This window comes from Balaenoptera acutorostrata, chromosome 19 (assembly GCF_949987535.1).
Source record: "Balaenoptera acutorostrata chromosome 19, mBalAcu1.1, whole genome shotgun sequence".
NCBI classification, from domain to species: Eukaryota; Metazoa; Chordata; class Mammalia; order Artiodactyla; family Balaenopteridae; genus Balaenoptera; species Balaenoptera acutorostrata.
Genome location: NC_080082.1, coordinates 62,381,138 through 62,398,822, shown reverse-complemented (window position 1 = coordinate 62,398,822; position 17,685 = coordinate 62,381,138). Strand labels below are relative to the sequence as shown.

General features: G+C 42.3%; 2 protein-coding genes across 9 annotated transcripts in view; one reads left to right on the top strand and one right to left on the bottom strand.

Moving 5' to 3' along the window:
- Nucleotides 1-9,489, bottom strand: part of LOC103011735 (zinc finger protein 677-like) — a 37,674-nt gene extending 28,185 nt beyond the window's left edge. For all 8 annotated transcript variants that reach the window (XM_057533563.1, XM_057533567.1, XM_057533562.1 and 5 more), the window contains exons 1-3: nt 9,339-9,489; nt 4,088-4,180; nt 2,595-2,721 (exon numbers count right to left, since the gene is read on the bottom strand). In XM_057533563.1, the coding sequence (XP_057389546.1) occupies nt 2,595-2,721; nt 4,088-4,102 (142 nt within the window). In that variant the 5' untranslated portion in view covers nt 4,103-4,180; nt 9,339-9,489. The remainder of the gene's footprint in view (nt 1-2,594; nt 2,722-4,087; nt 4,181-9,338) is intronic.
- LOC103003407 (zinc finger protein 665-like) overlaps nt 1-17,685 on the top strand; it is a 311,171-nt gene that overhangs the window by 219,217 nt on the left and 74,269 nt on the right. The gene's annotated exons all lie outside the window — the stretch shown is intronic.

Here is a 17,685-nt window from a genome sequence, read left to right as displayed (position 1 = left end):
GCGCAGTGGTTGAGAATCTGCCTGCCAATGCAGGGGACACGGGTTCGAGCCCTGGTCTGGGAGGATCCCACATGCCGCAGAGCAGCTGGGCCCGTGAGCCACAATTACTGAGCCTGCGCGTCTGGAGCTTGTGCTCCACAACAGGGGAGGCTGCGATAGTGAGAGGCCCACGCATCGCAATGAAGAGTGGCCCCGCTTGCCACAACTGGAGAAAGCCCTCGCACAGAAACGAAGACCCAACACAGCCATAAATAATAAATAAATTTTAAAAAAATTTTAAAAAAAATTAAAAAAAAAAACAACATTGTTGATAGAAATGAAAGAAGACCTAAATAAATGGGAAGACACTTCATATTTATGATAATATTCACCAACATGGTCTATAGATTCTATGTAAACACTATCAAAATTCCAAGAACATTTTCTGGAAAAATGGAAAAGATGATGAAATTCATACGGAACTGCAAAGGGCCTTGAAGAGTCAAGGCAATATTGCAAAAGATATGATATACACAGAATAGATAAATCCACAGAGACAGAATGCAGACTGGTAGTTGCCAGGGACTGGGGACAGAGTTTCGAAAATGTTGAGAAACTGCCTAGCAGGGAATGAATGTTAATCATACTTTTTTGAACAATAAACAATGGCATACACATGTAATGAACACTGTTGCAAGAACAACAGTTTGGCCAACAGTCTCACTGATATGTGGTTATGAACTTGGCAATTTTCTCCCTGGAATAAATCCCTGTACTCGAGACAACCCCAAATCAAACAGGATGATCGTTAGTATACTTAATCAACACTGCCACACTGCTCTTGATAGACACTTTTGTGGTGATCCACAAAACCCAGAAGGACAACTGGAACCATTTGTGTCAGGCTCTCATGATACTTTCTATCTCAGCATCCTGGAACATGCTGGCCACTCTACTCAGTTACTTCAGAGGGCACTTCCCCATGAAGCAGGATGATACTGTAACATCTAAATCAAAGCATTCTCCACTCAGAATTTTCTTTTACCCAGTGAAACTCCTCCTGGGAGAGTTCACTAGAGCTTGTCCAGCACCTAAAGGGTGGGTTATCACAGCAGAAAACAGAGAATAACATCTCAGACACCAAGTAGGTGTATTTCAGAAGCAAGTTTCAGAGGCAAAATCACACACACTCAAAAAAAATATGAAATCAGGTAGAGCCCAAGTTTTTCCACATTTGCATACTAAGTAGGCACTGCAAGAGAGAGAAAAATAAAAGATACGAGAGTAAAGTAAGGGATTCAGATTTTGTGGGATGTTGAAATGGACCCTGGGGTCTGCCTACAAACCCCAAAATGTGCCTGAGATATGTTCCCCGTGAAGGACTGGGGATCAAAGAAAGGTTCTCTCCGCCCACTGTCTTTACAATACTGCTGAGGAACAATCTCAAAAGATGCATGTTAGTCCCGTGATACATGCTCCTAAAGGCAAAAGCAGAAACGAAGAAATGCCTGAGGCACCTGAAGGGGAAGAGAGGGCTTGAGACAGGCCCCTGTACTCGCCTGGGGCCCCAGATGCAGTGGATAAGCAGCCGGTGTCCCCCATCCCCAAAAGAAGGTCTCTCACGTATGTGAAATGGGGATGGAAGCTAGAGAAGGAGAGGAGCCGGGACGAGAGAGACCTCAGCTCCGATGCGTGTGGACTGAGAACGGAGTCTAGAATGAGAGGCTGGTTCCCCAAAAGCCCAAACACAAAAACGGTCACAGACGGCAGGTAACAGAAAGTTGTGAGTCAGGATAAAGACTTTGCCTTCGACTTTGCAACGAGGTGGAATACCACTGGGATGGGAGGAAACTTTTAAGACACATGAATAAGAGGAGGAGAAGTACAATTTCCTTCGCGAGCTCACAGCAATAAACTTCTGTCTTCCCAAAGACCTCTCACATTTAGGAAGAATTTCCTAAAAAACATCTGATGAAGTAGCCACCTCTTTGCCGTCTGAGTTCTTCCGTATGTTCGTATCATTGATACATTCCCACCCACCTCATTTTTTTTTTCTCTATTTTCACCTCACTCTTCAGAGGCCAGGGCTCTCTCCCCTGCTCCAAGATGAAAATAATATTCACCTCAGAAAGAGATTCCTGCTTACATGAAAAAAGGTGAATGATGTGCTGTGACTTTTCCATAATACAATTCCTGCCCTTTGTCCAACTGAAAAGGGCAATACAGATGGGACAGAATAATATTTCACAAATTTTTTCAATGATGGTCTTCTTCCAAATGCTTAAAGAATATTTTAAATATACAGATACGTAGCTTTCTTCCAAGAACTACTAAACCAGTAGTGCAGGAGTAAAATCAGGCAGATAGCTTAAAATTTCGCAATAAGATTTTGTGCTTACTCAGCTTCCAGAACCACCACCACCTAGCACGTCATGGACAGATCAACTGAAGAAAGAGAAGGTTTAAATTCCAGACACTCCATTATAAAGCCTCTCATTTCTGAATCAACATGGCTTCAACCTTAGGCGAACAAGGCAGGGGTTCCCAAGAGACCCAAGATAAATGCAAAGACACCCAAGGGCAGATCCCAATTTCTGGAGGGAAACTATCCTCACCCAGGGAGACCAGGTTCCTGTAGTTCTCCAACATCACGTCCCTGTACAAGGCCCTCTGAGCAGGGTTCAGGCATTCCCACTCCTCCTGAGAGAACTCTATGGCCACATCCCTGAATGTCAACAGTGCCTGAAATGAGAACACATTTCACCAAGAGGCCATCAGGAGAGTCCTTATCTTCACACAAAATGAGAAGAGGAGAGAGGTGCGAGCATCAATTAGATAGAAGTGAGTGTTCTGATAGAGCCACAAAGAGAATCCTGAACAATATATCCCTAATTTTGCTTTATTACACTTTTCTATCAGAGGATGTCAAATCTACTAAATTACTGAGGAATTTAAAATTGCATGCAAAAAAATATATATATATATACATATACACAAATGAAAAAAATTCAACAAAGGGTTGTCTAAACACAAGTTCCGGACATTATACACCAAACAATAACTAACTTCCAGATGAGGTACAGTAATGTCTTTAGGGATGACAAAGTCCACAGTAGCTTTAAAGAAAGGTGAGAATTGAAAAAATGGGATAATGATAATTACAGTAACAACCAAAAGTTACCATACAGTAAGCGTTACTCCAAATGTTTTATAAGTATTAACTCATATAACAACATAGCATCCAATTTATTCCCACCTTACAGAGGACCCAACTCTGTTATTCAACAGCTAATAAATGGCAGCCATCACCTGGACCAGGTGGTCCGGCTTTAGAACAGAACCTACAGCATCATACATTTAAGTATCAGATATGACATTAAAAGTACGATGACACAGTTGTTTCCTGAGAAAACCTGAAACAAGTTCAAGGCTGAAAACACAGAACTGGCTGAAAGGTCAATACATATACACGTACACACACATGCATACATACAATGAGGACTATTCTTACTGCTCTTAACTCATTAACATGGCACGGTAGGAGAAAACTTAAGGACGTAGAAAGCATGTAAGACACACTTTCAAAGTTAAAATAAATATAAGACTTATTTAGGAAATCATGGTGTCATTTATACACACCATGGGTTCCTGCTCACATACACAAGTGGGTGCACTATAAACATATACACGCCAAAATTAACTGAAATAAAAGTGGTAGTGTCTAAAATGACATTTTTTAAATACACCTTCATTTTCTATTATTTTTTACTTGTGCATTTCAGCATTTTTGGTACAATGAACATGTATAAATTGTACTAAATTTAATTAAGATTGTCAACATTATTCTATAGTAGCCTGGTTATTAAAAAACACTGCAAAAATTGAGAAAAAATACATTAGAAAATTTAACTTTGATCTCCATAAATACATAGAGTGTGTAAAAATACAGAATAGAATCTGTGTGGCAATGAGAGAAGACTGAAGGAAGGCCGTGGGGTGAGTCTGAGCAAACCTGTCAGGCAGGATACTTGAGAGTGAGAAATTATCAAGTCCAAATGGCATTTCAGGACAGAGAGGCCTGAATAGTAAACTAAGAATATGATTTTACCTGAGAAAGAGTCATTCCTGACTCCTTGTCCTTTTCCTCTTCTTCCTCTTCAGGGTTTCTCTCTCAGGCAAGGTGAGTCCTGAGACGTCAATCCTGAGTGTCAAAAGATGCTGTTTAATGCTTGGAATCGACACACCCCCTTCCTGTACCACAACCACACACAGGGAGGACCTCAGCACGTGGAACAGACAGTCCTCTGCTGTAAGGTTTTTGACCCCTTTCTTCAGAACTCACTCCTCTCCTGGTTAAGGCACACACAAGCTGCAGCAGTGGGGACCTAGGAAGGACTGACCCTCCCCTTCAAGTCAGAGACCCAGTCCTGACCGAAGGCCATGCAGAGGACAGCACCCCCTCCACCCCTCTAGTTTAGGGGCTGGTCTCAGTCCTCAGAAACAGATGAGCCAGAGCCCTAGTGCTCAGGGCTGGATACAGATTCGATCACCTGAGGCTACTTAGACATCATCGAGGCTGGGCCCCAGTCAGCCATGACCTAGAAGAAAACCCTACGGGAACTGGGCACAAAAGAGGTATCTGAAAATGGCTCAGCAATCTAACGTAAAGTCAGGGTTGAGCATCAGTCAGAGGGGTCAACCCCAGCACACCTCCCACTCCATGGCCCTGCTCTCTCCTCGGGCCCTGCCCCCTGTATCTGGATAGTGGAACGGGAAAGAGCAGAGAGAAACACACAGAGCAGGCATTACAGGCTAGGGCAGGGGTAGGAGCGTGGCTGGAAAGTTAAACGAGAGACTCAGAAAAGGCCCCACTGAGAATGGGGGCAGGTGTGCTATCAGAACAAAGATCTGGGGGAGGAGGTTCACCACGTGCATCTGAGGGGTCAGAGTTCTAGGGATCCCTGAGGCAGTGGTGACCCTGACCCCGGGAAAAGCAAAGACATCTGTGTGGCTCAGTCTCAGTGAGGAGGGAGGAAACAAGCAGGAGATGATGTCACACAAGTACTGCAGGAAGCAGATCAGCAAGGCCCGTGGTCTTCACACATTTTTCTACCCCGTCCCAAGTGAATTTTGGAAACCATGTATTGTCTCATCCATCTTAACATCTAATTCTCTTGTATCTCAAGTTAAAACACATACGAATAATGTAACATCCTGTATATTTGAAAAGCAGCCAAGATGGTCACACTGGCCCCAAGAAGCATGCCACAGCTCTCAACGGAAATGTGGAGGACCGCAGGGTCCAGGAGCTAATGTCTGGACAGTGTGGCAAGAAGATGCCTGTGAGACACGCCAGCAGGGATGCGAAGGGTACAGCTGGACGACAGGAGTCTGGAGTTCAGGGCTGAGGTCTGAGAAGGAGATGTGGAATTGGGAGACGTCAGGGTGTCTAAAGCCGTAAGATAGGCTGATGTGGAAGGTCACTGGGTGCGGCCAGAGAAAAGGCCCCAGATGGAGCCTGGGGCCCTGCCCCCATCAGCGAGCGACCAGGGGTTGAGGCAAAACCAGGAGAAGAAAATGAAAAGTGAACAAGGAGCAAAGAAAATTGAAACAGATGGCCGGACTTCAAATGACAGTTTAAGTTTACTTTTTAATACTGGGATGTCCTGCAAGCCATGAGAAAAAAAAGTGTTTAACGGAAGAGGGGGTGATCAACAGTTGCTGATAGGACAAGACAAAGACTGTGAATTAACCAGTGGGTTTAGAAACGGGGAGGACACTACAGCCTCTGACAAGGAAAGTGGGATGGTAGATGGGAAAGCTTGACTGGATGGGGTTCCAGCAACAGCTGGAAGCAGAAGGTGATGAACTATGTTTGACAAACGGTACCATCACGTCCTCTTACTTGGGGACAAATCACTGTTCATCCTGAGACCATGGACATAATGGGTTGTGTCTGCTTGGCTGTAAAAAAGGGTGAGGTTTCTCTCTGCCGTAGTAATCTTTTTTGGTGGAGTCCCTGTGATGTGGGTATACGCCCAGAAGTGCAACTGCTGGATCCCACGGTAATTCTATGTTTAATTTTTTGAGGAAATTACCACTGTTTTCCACAGCTTCTGTATCATTTTATCCTTGTCAGCGATGCACAAAGGTTTCAACTCTCCACATTCTCTCCAACACTTGTTATTTTCAGTTTCTTTTGATAACAGCCATCCCAACGGGTGTGAAGTAGTATCTCACTGTGGTTTTGATTTGCATTTCCCTTACGATTGGTGATACTGAGCATCCTTTCATGAGCTGATGGGCCATCTGTTTATCTTCTTTGGAGAAATGTCTATTCAAGTGTTTTGCCTATTTTTCAATTTTGTTTGTTTTTCAGTGGTAGGAGCTCTTTATGTATTCTAGATAATAATTCTTTATCAGATATATGATTTGCAAAATTTTCCTCTTATTCTGTGGGTTGCCTTTTCACTCTGCTGATAGTGTGCTTTGATGCACAAAGTTTTTTTATTTTGATGAAGCCCATTTAACTATTTTTTCCTTTGTTGCCTGTGCTCTCTGGTGTCATATCCAGGAGCCTGGATTTTGTCCCACAGGCAATGGGAAGCCAGTAGAGGGGTTAATGACAGGTACTGAAATGGTCTAACTTCAGATTTACTCCTGATGCAGAGACAGAACTCTGAGACAGACTCTGTCTCTGAGCCCTGCACCTTTCCTAGTAGTTTTCATCATCGTTGTTGGCCTGGCACTCTTTTAAGCTTATAATTACAATGGTCACCCTCTTGCAGAAAAATGCCACATAGATATCCATACAATATTGTCAATCATTTTAGGGATCGCTGTCATTCAGCAATCCTGATCTTGTTCATCACCTCGGTGTTGTAGGTAGGTTCACAGAGGCCCAGAAGGGAAGTTACCTTGAGAACATCTGAGCTGAGTGAGAACTGCATGTAACTGACTTTTGAAAGGGTGGCCTAGAAGAGACAGTGAGAAGTTTGTCCTTATCATCTCATTCCCCTTTTAAAAATTCCAGGATCATCTTTAATACACCTGAGCAAAAGACACCTCTTTTGTGGTTTTAATCACATTGATCCCAAGCATTTACTCCCTCTTTTGCAGAAAATCACAGTGAAACACTGAAGAAATATAAAATGATGAACACAGATTTTGGTGCTGAAACTTTTAAAGAGGGTTAGCTATGGAAATAGGATCAGTGCAAATTTCTTTACCATGAACAGACGGGCTCTGTTAGAACAAAGTTTCAAGTCAATCCAGCCCATCCCTCAATATTTTCACAGAATGGACAAAAGGGACTTGAGGGGAACATCTACTTTGTAGCTCACAGCTCACTAATTCAACAAATCACACAAAGGGGACAAAAGAGGCTGCTGAATATTAGACTAACTCACTAAACTAAGTTCCAACCATTAAGATGCTAGACACCCTTACCAAGTATATATTGAAACAGTCTAAAATTATTTACTAAGTACTACAGAATGTTCCAACATATGACAAAGGGTAGAAAGAATGCAGGGTTTATAATCTGAACTAGACACAATATATTCAAAAGGGAAAACAATTTGGGACTCTTTTTTTTTTTTAATCTAATGACTTCTGCGGTCAAATTTTTTTTTTTTAATTGAGACTACCTCATATTTAGAATAGAATGATGACAGCTGGTTATCACATGCCACTGAAGCTTATTTCAGAAGCTGATGATTATTTACAGAGAAGGGGGAATTCGGTATACTAAAATTTACCTCAATATGCTTTTTAAAAAAATGAATTAAATGCAAGAGGGGTGCAAAAATGTATGTCCATTTAAAAGAAGAAAAAGCAACGGTTTTACTATTCCCTTAAAAAGCACCACGTAGTGACGGATTCAGTAATTTCTTGTCCTCACACCATTCCAAGCAAAGATGGCAACCCACAACTCACAGACAAGTCTCCCCTCGTTGTCAGAGTAAAGGGCTGCAAATGGAAGCTACACTGTGAGGCGAATAATTATAAAACGCACAAGCCTTACAAACAGGAGTTTTGCAACTCTCATTCTCATCTGTAAAATTAAAACAATTAAGCAAATTTTAAACTAAATATATTACAAAGCCACAAGTCAATATATCACACCTTAGCCATATCCCATCAAGTCACCACTCACGCAGAATCAGGTTCCCCTCCTTTCATCCTCCTCTGTATTTCTGTTAATATGTTTATGTCTCCCTTTCCTTGTTTCTCTTCATCGTTCTCCTTTTCTGTGTTTCCTCTCTCACTCCCGCTGCTTTCTCCTCTTTTCTCTATTCCTTTCCTTACACTTGTTTTGCACAAGGCTTGAAACCTATTTCAACTTCAGTTTCTCCTTCTCCCCAGTCTGTTCCCAATCTCTATATATGTCTGCCTTTTTCTCCCCGCATTTCTGTGTTTCCTCTGCTCTCCATTACACTGTCTTTCCTATTACACCCCCTCTGCCCCGCCTCACTGGCATCCCTAGCTGGTTAGGTTCTCTCAGCGCTGTTTCTCACTCTGCCAACCCTAAGCCCTCGTTCTGTCCCTGCACTCAGCTCCCCCAACTGTTTTTCTCCTAACCACTCTGTCTGAAGTGCCTTGACCTTCGTGGCTGGAGCTCCACCCTTTCCTCTGTGTTTCTATTTTGTTTTCTCCTCTTGCTACTTTGCCGAGTTATTCCTTTTCACTTTGTCTCTCTTCAAGTCCTTCCCAGATCCTCTATTTTTGCCTTTTCTTTATGCGCCGCCTCACTGATCTTTTCTCCCTCTCACTTTTCTATTTCTCTTCGTTCTCCCTCTGTCTCTCTTTCTCCTGATCGTCCTCACTCCCTTGTCTTGCCGCTTTCCTGGTCTCCCCTTTGCAATCATCACTTCCACAAAGCACCAGATCCCCGCGCGGGGGAGGTGACTTGCTCTTGGGGCACCCCGAGTTCTTCAGTCCTAAATCCCATCCTTCTGAAAAGTGTGCTCTTCCGAGACACTGGGCCTCTTATTAAGGGGGAGGGGGGGACGGGGGGAGGTTCCCAGGAAGGCGGTGGGGTCTGCTGAATCCCAGGGCCAGGGAGCGAAGCCAGGCCTCAATGGGCCAAGAGGGACGAGGATGAGGGGAGACGCGCAGTGTTTGAATCTATCTCAAAAGTCCATCTGCCACGACGCTGAACAGCGCGGGGCGGGAGGAGTGGTCAGGGAAGGGTTTTACAGGACAGCAACGCGGCAGGCGGGTCTAATGGCCCGAAGGCCCAAAATCCATGGGCGGGAAGGACGCGGAAAGATTTTAACCGAAAATGAACGCGGACCCCCGACCCAGCAGCGAAGCGGTCAGGCTTCGGGAACTCTCACCGGGACGCCAGAACTTACCGAAGGTAAGAGGCACGGGTGCAGGAATGTTAACGTCCGTAGCAACCCCAAGACTCCAGGCGTATAGGACTGTGGACTGAGACGCTCAGGTTTAAACTCAAAAAGACGAAAACTCACAGACGCCGGCGTGACCTTGGGACCCCGCTAGCCTCTTCCGGTCTGCGAGATGCTGCGCGTGCGCGCTCCTTCCGGGGAATGCTGGGGGCGGGGCCTAGGCGGAGCGCCTTCGGGAAGGGGCGCGAATAGCGGCCAGGTGTAGGCGGGGACCGCGGGGGGCGGGGCGGAGCCGAGCCGGGGCGGGGACCGCGGGGGGGCGGGGCGGAGCCGAGCCGGGGCGGGGCCGGGGCGCCCCTTGGCAGCTCCCCAAGGGCATGCTTTTCTTTCCGAGTTTGGATCACTTTGAATTTCTTTCCTGTGCCGCGGAGCCGGGCTGCTCCTTGCCTGTTTTAAGTTGATGTTTCAAACAATTTAAGGGGAAAACTTAGAGTTGAGAGGCCACTTGTTGAAAGCTAAGACGTTTACGTTTTAAGTAGTTGAAAACGAGTTTAGTCAAAAATCGTTTTTGTAAAGGGGTGCCGGGTCCTGAGAGAGAGGCGAGGCGGACTCTGCGGTCTGGGAACCCGGACCTGGATTCGGAGTCGATGTGGGGAGACAGTTGGATCCAGGAACGCCTCCTGCAATTAGAATTTAATTTAAGCGATATAATTAAGCAAGGAGTGCAGTTGTCTGTGCAAGAAATGCAAACTTGAATGTGAAATGCAAAACTCTACGGGTGGGAAATGGGCCACTTCGTACGGACGTCCATCAGAACATCATATCCATTTACATTCCCCATTCACCCTTTGCTCAGCCCTGGGCTCAGTCCCAGAGACTTTCATAGGTACAAGACCTGGGCAGGGGGAGGTAGAGGCATGAGGCATGTGATGATTTAGGTCACCAACCACTGCTTTAAAAAAATTAAAAATCAAAAATTGATATAAACTGTATTGTTCTTTATAGTACTTGTTATTCTATTCCACACCTGAGGCGAATGATAAGTACCTTTGGGATAAATTTCTGTGACGTCATAATTCATTTGTCAGTAATTTCTAAATATAACAATCTCTAATTCACTTTACATTTATCCAAGAGTAACTAGGAAGAATATTTTTAATAAAAATATTGTTTTACATTTTAGCTCTTTTTTATTTTCTATTTCTCAGTGTTCTGTCAGGTGTGAATAACAAACCCTATATGTACTCTTTTTTTTTTTTTTTTTTTTTTTTAATTTTTTTTTTTTTTTAATTTTATAGCTACTTTATTTATTTATTTATTTATTTTTGGCTGTGTTGGGTCTTCGGTTCGTGCGAGGGCTTTCTCTGGTTACGGCAAGTGGGGGCCACTCTTCATCGCGGTGCGGGGACCGCTCTTCATCGCGGTGCGCGGGCCTTTCACTATCGCGGCCCCTCCCGTTGCGGGGCACAGGCTCCAGACGCGCAGGCTCAGTAGCTGTGGCTCACGGGCCCAGTTGCTCCGCGGCATGTGGGATCTTCCCAGACCAGGGCTCGAACCCGTGTCCCCTGCATTAGCAGGCAGACTCCCAACCACTGCGCCACCAGGGAAGCCCCTATATGTACTCTTTAGAAGACTATTGAAGTTGTGTTCACCTTAAAAATACTATTGCAATATTTCCAGGGGCGTTTGATAGGGATGTCTATATTATTTTATATGAACCCTAAAGGAAGCAAACTAGATTTATCGAATTTCCAATGGTCTCTTTTATAATATTTAAGGCAATTTCCATGAGTTAATATCCACCATGAAATATATGTTTCTTTCAAATCCCTAAAGGTAGATTTCTCTCCAGTAAGAATTTTTTAATGTGATAAAAGCATTTTGAATAAAAAGTCTTTTAACGTATATTTAATCTGTAAGGTTTCACTGCAGTATATATTATATAATCTTTCACAAGTTTTAAGCATTGATTATAGATTTTCGATGTTCATTACATTTGAATTAACTGATATTTAAGAAAGCTTGGGGCTTCCCTGGTGGCGCAGTGGTTGAGAATCTGCCTGCTAATGCAGGGGACACGGGTTCGAGCCCTGGTCTGGGAAGATCCCACATGCCACGGAGCAGCTGGGCCCGTGAGCCACAATTGCTGAGCCTGCGCGTCTGGAGCCTGTGCCCCGCGACGGGAGGGGCCGCGATAGAGAAAGGCCCGCGCACCGCGATGAAGAGCGGTCCCCGCACCGCGATGAAGAGTGGCCCCCGCTTGCCGCAACTGGAGAAAGCCCTCGCACGAACCGAAGACCCAACACAGTCAAAAATAAATAAATTAATTAATTAATTAATTAAAAAAAAAAAAAAAAAAAAGAAAGCTTGAGCATCATTACTCATAAATTGAAAAGATTTCACTCCCAAAATAATATTCTGACTATCCCCCACAGATTGAATTTTGGATGAGAACTTCACCACACACATTAATTTTTAAAAATTACTCTTGGGTATTTATCTCCTGATGCTTAGTAATGTTTGGCTTTTGGTTAAATACATTGCCCCATTCATTATAATTTTAAGATATCCCCCAGTATGCATTTCTGATGACCAATGATGATTCATGCTGCCTAAAGACCTTCCAAATTTGCTGCATTCATTAAGTTTTTTTCTAAATTGTATAACTCTGTTATTTTGTTATCAATGAAGAATGGATCAAAACTTTCCCATCTTTATTGCAAATATTGGTTTTGACACACGGAAGGATTCTTCCAAGTTGTGAAACTAAGGAACCATTTTGATAGATTTCTTATCTTGATTACATTTATTCTATGCATGCTCAATTTTAAACCTCTGCAGTTCACTAAGATTTAACTGAATGCTCAACCCTATTATCAAATTATTCCATGCATTTGTTTCCTGCACTAGACACATTTTTTAATGAAAAATATATATACATATATACAGTGTCAGGGATAGATTTTCAGATCTTTAGAAGGTAGATTATGTAAATTATGCTGTATTATGTATTATTGCCAACTAGCCATGTTGGCACAAAAGAGATTTCAGCATGGACTCCCATTTTCTCATGCAAATAAATAAATGGATGGTGAAACTTTTCATCAAACAGAACATCTGGAGAGAAGCCAGTCATAGGTGAAATTCATGAATCCACCTTGCTTAAGGGAAATTGTTGCTTGTAAAATGTACAAGGGAGCAAAACAAACTAATTCACAAGGGAAAAAAAGGGATATTTCCTTAATCACAGGAAGATTTTGACATATGTCTCCCTGTAGTATTACAAAAACAGATGCAAATTATTAAAGATTATTAAAGACTTCAAAATAAAGACTTCAAAAATTTGAAAAACACAGGAAGTAGTTTGACCTAGTGCATTAAACTCTGTATCAGAAAAATAGAGACACTACATTTTTTAAGCACATTGTAATATATAATATTTACGACTGCCAAAATTTTAAAAAATATCTGGACTTAGGTAAGGAGAGATTTTATACAAAAGATGATTGCAAATAGAAAGACTGCTCTGACCACAAGATCTGCACATCTATAATGAGTCTTTTAAAAAGGAACATTAAAAACTTAGGCTAAAGTGGGGTTTATCCCAGGAATGCAAGGATTCTTCAATATATGCAAATCAATCAATGTGATACACTATATTAACAAATTAAAGAATAAAAACCATATGATCATCTCAATAGATGCAGAAAAAGCTTTTGACAAAATTCAATACCCATTTATGATAAAAACCCTCCAGAAAGTAGGCATAGAGGGAACTTACCTCAACATAATAAAGGCCATATATGACAAACCCACAGCCAACATCATCCTCAATGGTGAAAAACTGAAACCATTTCCACTAAGATCAGGAACAAGACAAGGTTGCCCATTCTCACCACTATTATTCAACATAGTTTTGGAAGTTTTAGCCACAGCAATCAGAGAAGAAAAAGAAATAAAAGGATTCCAAACGAGAAAAGAAGAAGTAAAGCTGTCACTGTTTGCAGATGACATGATACTATACATAGAGAATCCTAAGGACACTACCAGAAAACTACTAGAGCTAATCAATGAATTTGGTAAAGTAGCAGGGTACAAAATTAATGCACAGAAATCTCTTGCATTCCTATACACTAATGATGAAAAATCTGAAAGAGAAATTAAGGAAACACTTCTATTTACCTTTGCAACAAAAAGAATAAAATACCTAGGAATAAACCTACCTAAGGAGACAAGAGAGCTGTATGCAGGAAACTATAAGACACTGATGAAAGAAATTAAAGATGATACAAACAGATGGAGAGATATACCATGTTCTTGGATTGGAAGAATCAACATTGTGAAAATGACTATACTACCCAAAGCAATCTACAGAGTCAATGCAATCCCTATCAAACTACTAATGGCATTTTTCACAGAACTAGAACAAAAAACTTCACAATTTGTATGGAAACACAAAAGACCCCGAATAGCCAAAGCAATCTTGAGAAAGAAAAACAGAGCTGGAGGAATCAGGCTCCCTGACTTCAGACTATACTACAAAGCTACAGTAATCAAGACAGTATGCTACTGGCACAAAAACAGAAATATAGATCAATGGAACAGGATAGAAAGCCCAGAGATAAACCCACGCACATATGGTCACCTTATTTTTGATAAAGCAGGCAAGAATATACAGTGGTGAAAAGACAGCCTCTTCAGTAAGTGGTACTCGGAAAACTGGACAGCTACATGTAAAAGAATGAAATTAGAACACTCCCTAACACCGTACACAAAAATAAACTCAAAATGGATTAAAGACCTAAATGTAAGGCCAGACACTATCAAACTCTTAGAGGAAAACATAGGCAGAACACTCTATGACATAAATCACAGCAAGATCCTTTTTGACCCACCTCCTAGAGAAATGGAAATAAAAACAAAAATAAACAAATGGGACCTAATGAAACTTCAAAGCTTTTGCACAGCAAAGGAAACCATAAACAAGACGAAAAAACCCTCAGAATGGGAGAAAATATTTGCCAATGAAGCAACTGACAAAGGATTAATCTCCAAAAATTTACAAGCAGCTCATGCAGCTCAATATCAAAAAAACAAATAACCCAATCCAAAAATGGGCAGATGACTTAAATAGACATTTCTCCAAAGAAGATATACAGATTGCCAACAAACACATGAAAGAATGCTCAACATCATTAATCATTAGAGAAATGCAAATCAAAACTACAATGAGATATCACCTCACACCAGTCAGAATGGCCATCATCAAAAAATCTACAAACAATAAATGCTGGAGAGGATGTGGAAAAAAGGGAACCCTCTTGCACTGTTGGTGGGAATGTAAATTGATACAGCCACTATGGAGAACAGTATGGAGGTTCCTTAAAAAACTAAAAATAGAACTACCATACGACCCAGCAATCCCACTACTGGGCATATACTCTGAGAAAACCGTAATTCAAAAAGAGTCATGTACCACAATGTTCATTGCAGCTCTATTTACAATAGCCAGGACATGGAAGCAACCTAAGTGTCCATCGACAGATGAATGGATAAAGAAGATGTGGCACATATATACAATTGAATATTACTCAGCCATAAAAAGAAACGAAATTGAGTTATTTGTAGTGAGGTGGATGGACCTAGAGTCTGTCATACAGAGTGAAGTAAGTCAGAAAGAGAAAAACAAATACCGTATGCTAACACATATATATGGAATCTAAAAAAAAAAAAATGGTCATGAAGAACCTAGGGTCAGGATGGGAATAAAGATGCAGACCCACTAGAGAATGGACTTGAGGACACGGGCAGGGGGAAGGGTAAGCTGGGATGAAGTGAATGAGTGGCATGGACATATACACACTACCAAATGTAAAACCGATAGCTAGTGGGAAGCAGCCACATAGCACAGGGAGATCAGCTAGGTGCTTTGTGACCACCTAGAGGGGTGGGATGGGGGGGAGGGAGGGAGACGCAAGAGGGAGGAGATATGGGGATGTATATATAAGTATAGCTGGTTCACTTTGTTATAAAGCAGAAAGTAAGACACCATTGTAAAGCAATTATACTCCAATAAAGATGTTAAAAAAATAAAACAAAAAACAAAAACTTAGGCTAATACTAACAGTGAACTTGTTCAAGAACTTTGAGATATATGTCTTTGAATGGCATTGAACGGTCTTGCAGCTTCATTAAGACTATTGTATCTGTCCCTGTCACATACAAGAGACATTAAGTACTATATTGAAAGACGTTGCTCTAAATCACCAAAGTCAGATATGTAACTGTTATATAAACAAGGAGAACCCAGCTGTTATAATAGGAAAAATGTTTTTTCCTTTGCCATGTTTCTGACGCTCATGGAAAAAAATCTGCAGACACCGTCAACAATTTTTAGGGTCATGATTAGACAATAAAAGCGGTAATTAAAATGTCAGATGCAGGTAACATTCAAAACTTTAATATGTCCTAGCATCCTCTCTCCTATCAGCTGAGCCCTGTTAGAGACAAGTAAGAGAGGAATTACTCTCACTTCCCCTCAGAGTCCCTTCCTCTTCCTCATTCCAAGGTTTCTATTGGCTGATTTGGTTCACTAGCTTCACTACTCGCTGGTCTTGGCTGGTGTATAAAGCTGCAACACAGTAGTAGTTTTAAAGATATTTTAATTTTTATCCCTAGAGAATTTGGCAGGACGATTTACCATAAAACATATAAATGATCACCAGTCCCGGAAATGCTCTGAAGGTGAGGTGTAGTGAAGTCCATGTCCCTCCGTTTTCTCAGATCCCACCCTTGTATTGGTCTCCAAGCCCACCCCAGCAAGCTACCTTGGGATACCTGGCCACAGTCTAGGTGCTGCACTTGATGGCCATGGCCACGCCCAGAGCCCGCCCCCTGCACCGACAGGGAATTGCAGTGCATGCACAGTTTCCAGAAGACCTGGAAGAAGATGGAGAGGATGGGGGTGGTGGTCACGCCTTATGCAAGTGTTTCCATCTTTCTGGTTCAGACTTGACATTTGTGGCCCTCTCATTCACAAACTGTCCACATGGATAATGGGGGATGTCTCCAGACGTTAAAATTCCCACAGTAATTTGTCCCGCAAGAGCCCCAGCTTCACCATGAGATGTTCTCAGCTGCAGGTCCTGGAGGTCTGCATCCACCTCATGTTAAAATCGCTCTGAGGTTGATCCCCTTTAGTGGCCTTTCTGCCTTGAGGCTGTGTGGACACTGCCTGCTATTGGGGAAATATAATTTAAAATGAAATATTTTCCCAGATCAGAAAACCTCTTTGCAAAAGCAGTAGAGAAATGAAAGCGTTTTTTTTTAATTGAATAAGCATTAAACCAGAATGTGATGCAAATCACAGGCAATTTGCTGACACTAAAGAGTTTGCAAAATCAGAAACAAATCACAAAGAAAAATAAAATAAAAACAAATCACAATTTTATAGCCAAGCAGAAAAGTCTATTGCCTACATGTTCCCAAGATAAACAATAGCTAGTCATGAGGTGAGAGTACTTGACCTCACTATTTGTAACACACAGTTCATGCTGGATTCATTGGTAGTTGGGGTGACCATCTTTTGTCCAGAGGAAAAAACAAACTTCTCGTAACTTTATGACAAGAGATAATTTTGCAGCTTGGAGCAAGTTTCCAGGAGATGGAAGTTAGACTCCCACCCTTTGAGGAAAAAAGCCCTCAAAATGGAGTTCAGGGGCTTCCCTGGTGGTGCAGTGGTTAAGAATCCACCTGCCAATGCAGGCGACATGGGTTTGAGCCCTGTTCTGGGAAGATCCCACATGCCATGGAGCACCTAAGCCTGGGGGCCACAACTACTGAGCCTGCACTCTAGAGCCCGCGAGCCACAACTACTGAAGCTCGTGTACCACAACTACTGAAGCCCATGCTCCTAGAGCCCGTGCTCTGCAACAAGAGAAACCATCGCAATGAGAAGCCCGCGCACCGCAACATAGAGTAGCCCCCGCTTGTCGCAGCTAGAGAAAGCCCCCACACAGCAACAAAGACCCAACTCAGCCAATAAATAAATAAATAAATAAAATCTATTTTTTTAAAAAAATGGAGTCCATATTGCTAAGAGAGTTACTTAAAATGGACCTGGCAGAAGTTAAAGAAGGCAGGGCTTAGGCACCTTCTTGGGGGTGGGGGGGAGGGGGAGGTGAGAACCATGAACTTTTGAACTAAGCCAAACCATAAATAGTCCAAGGATTCTACAAGAATAATCTGGAACTTGTCACAGTAACAGACTTCTACCTCCCACTAGTGATAATGGGGGTCAAAATTTGCCACACCAAAATGTCTCTTTGGCAAGCAGGTTATTTCAAGCTGAAAA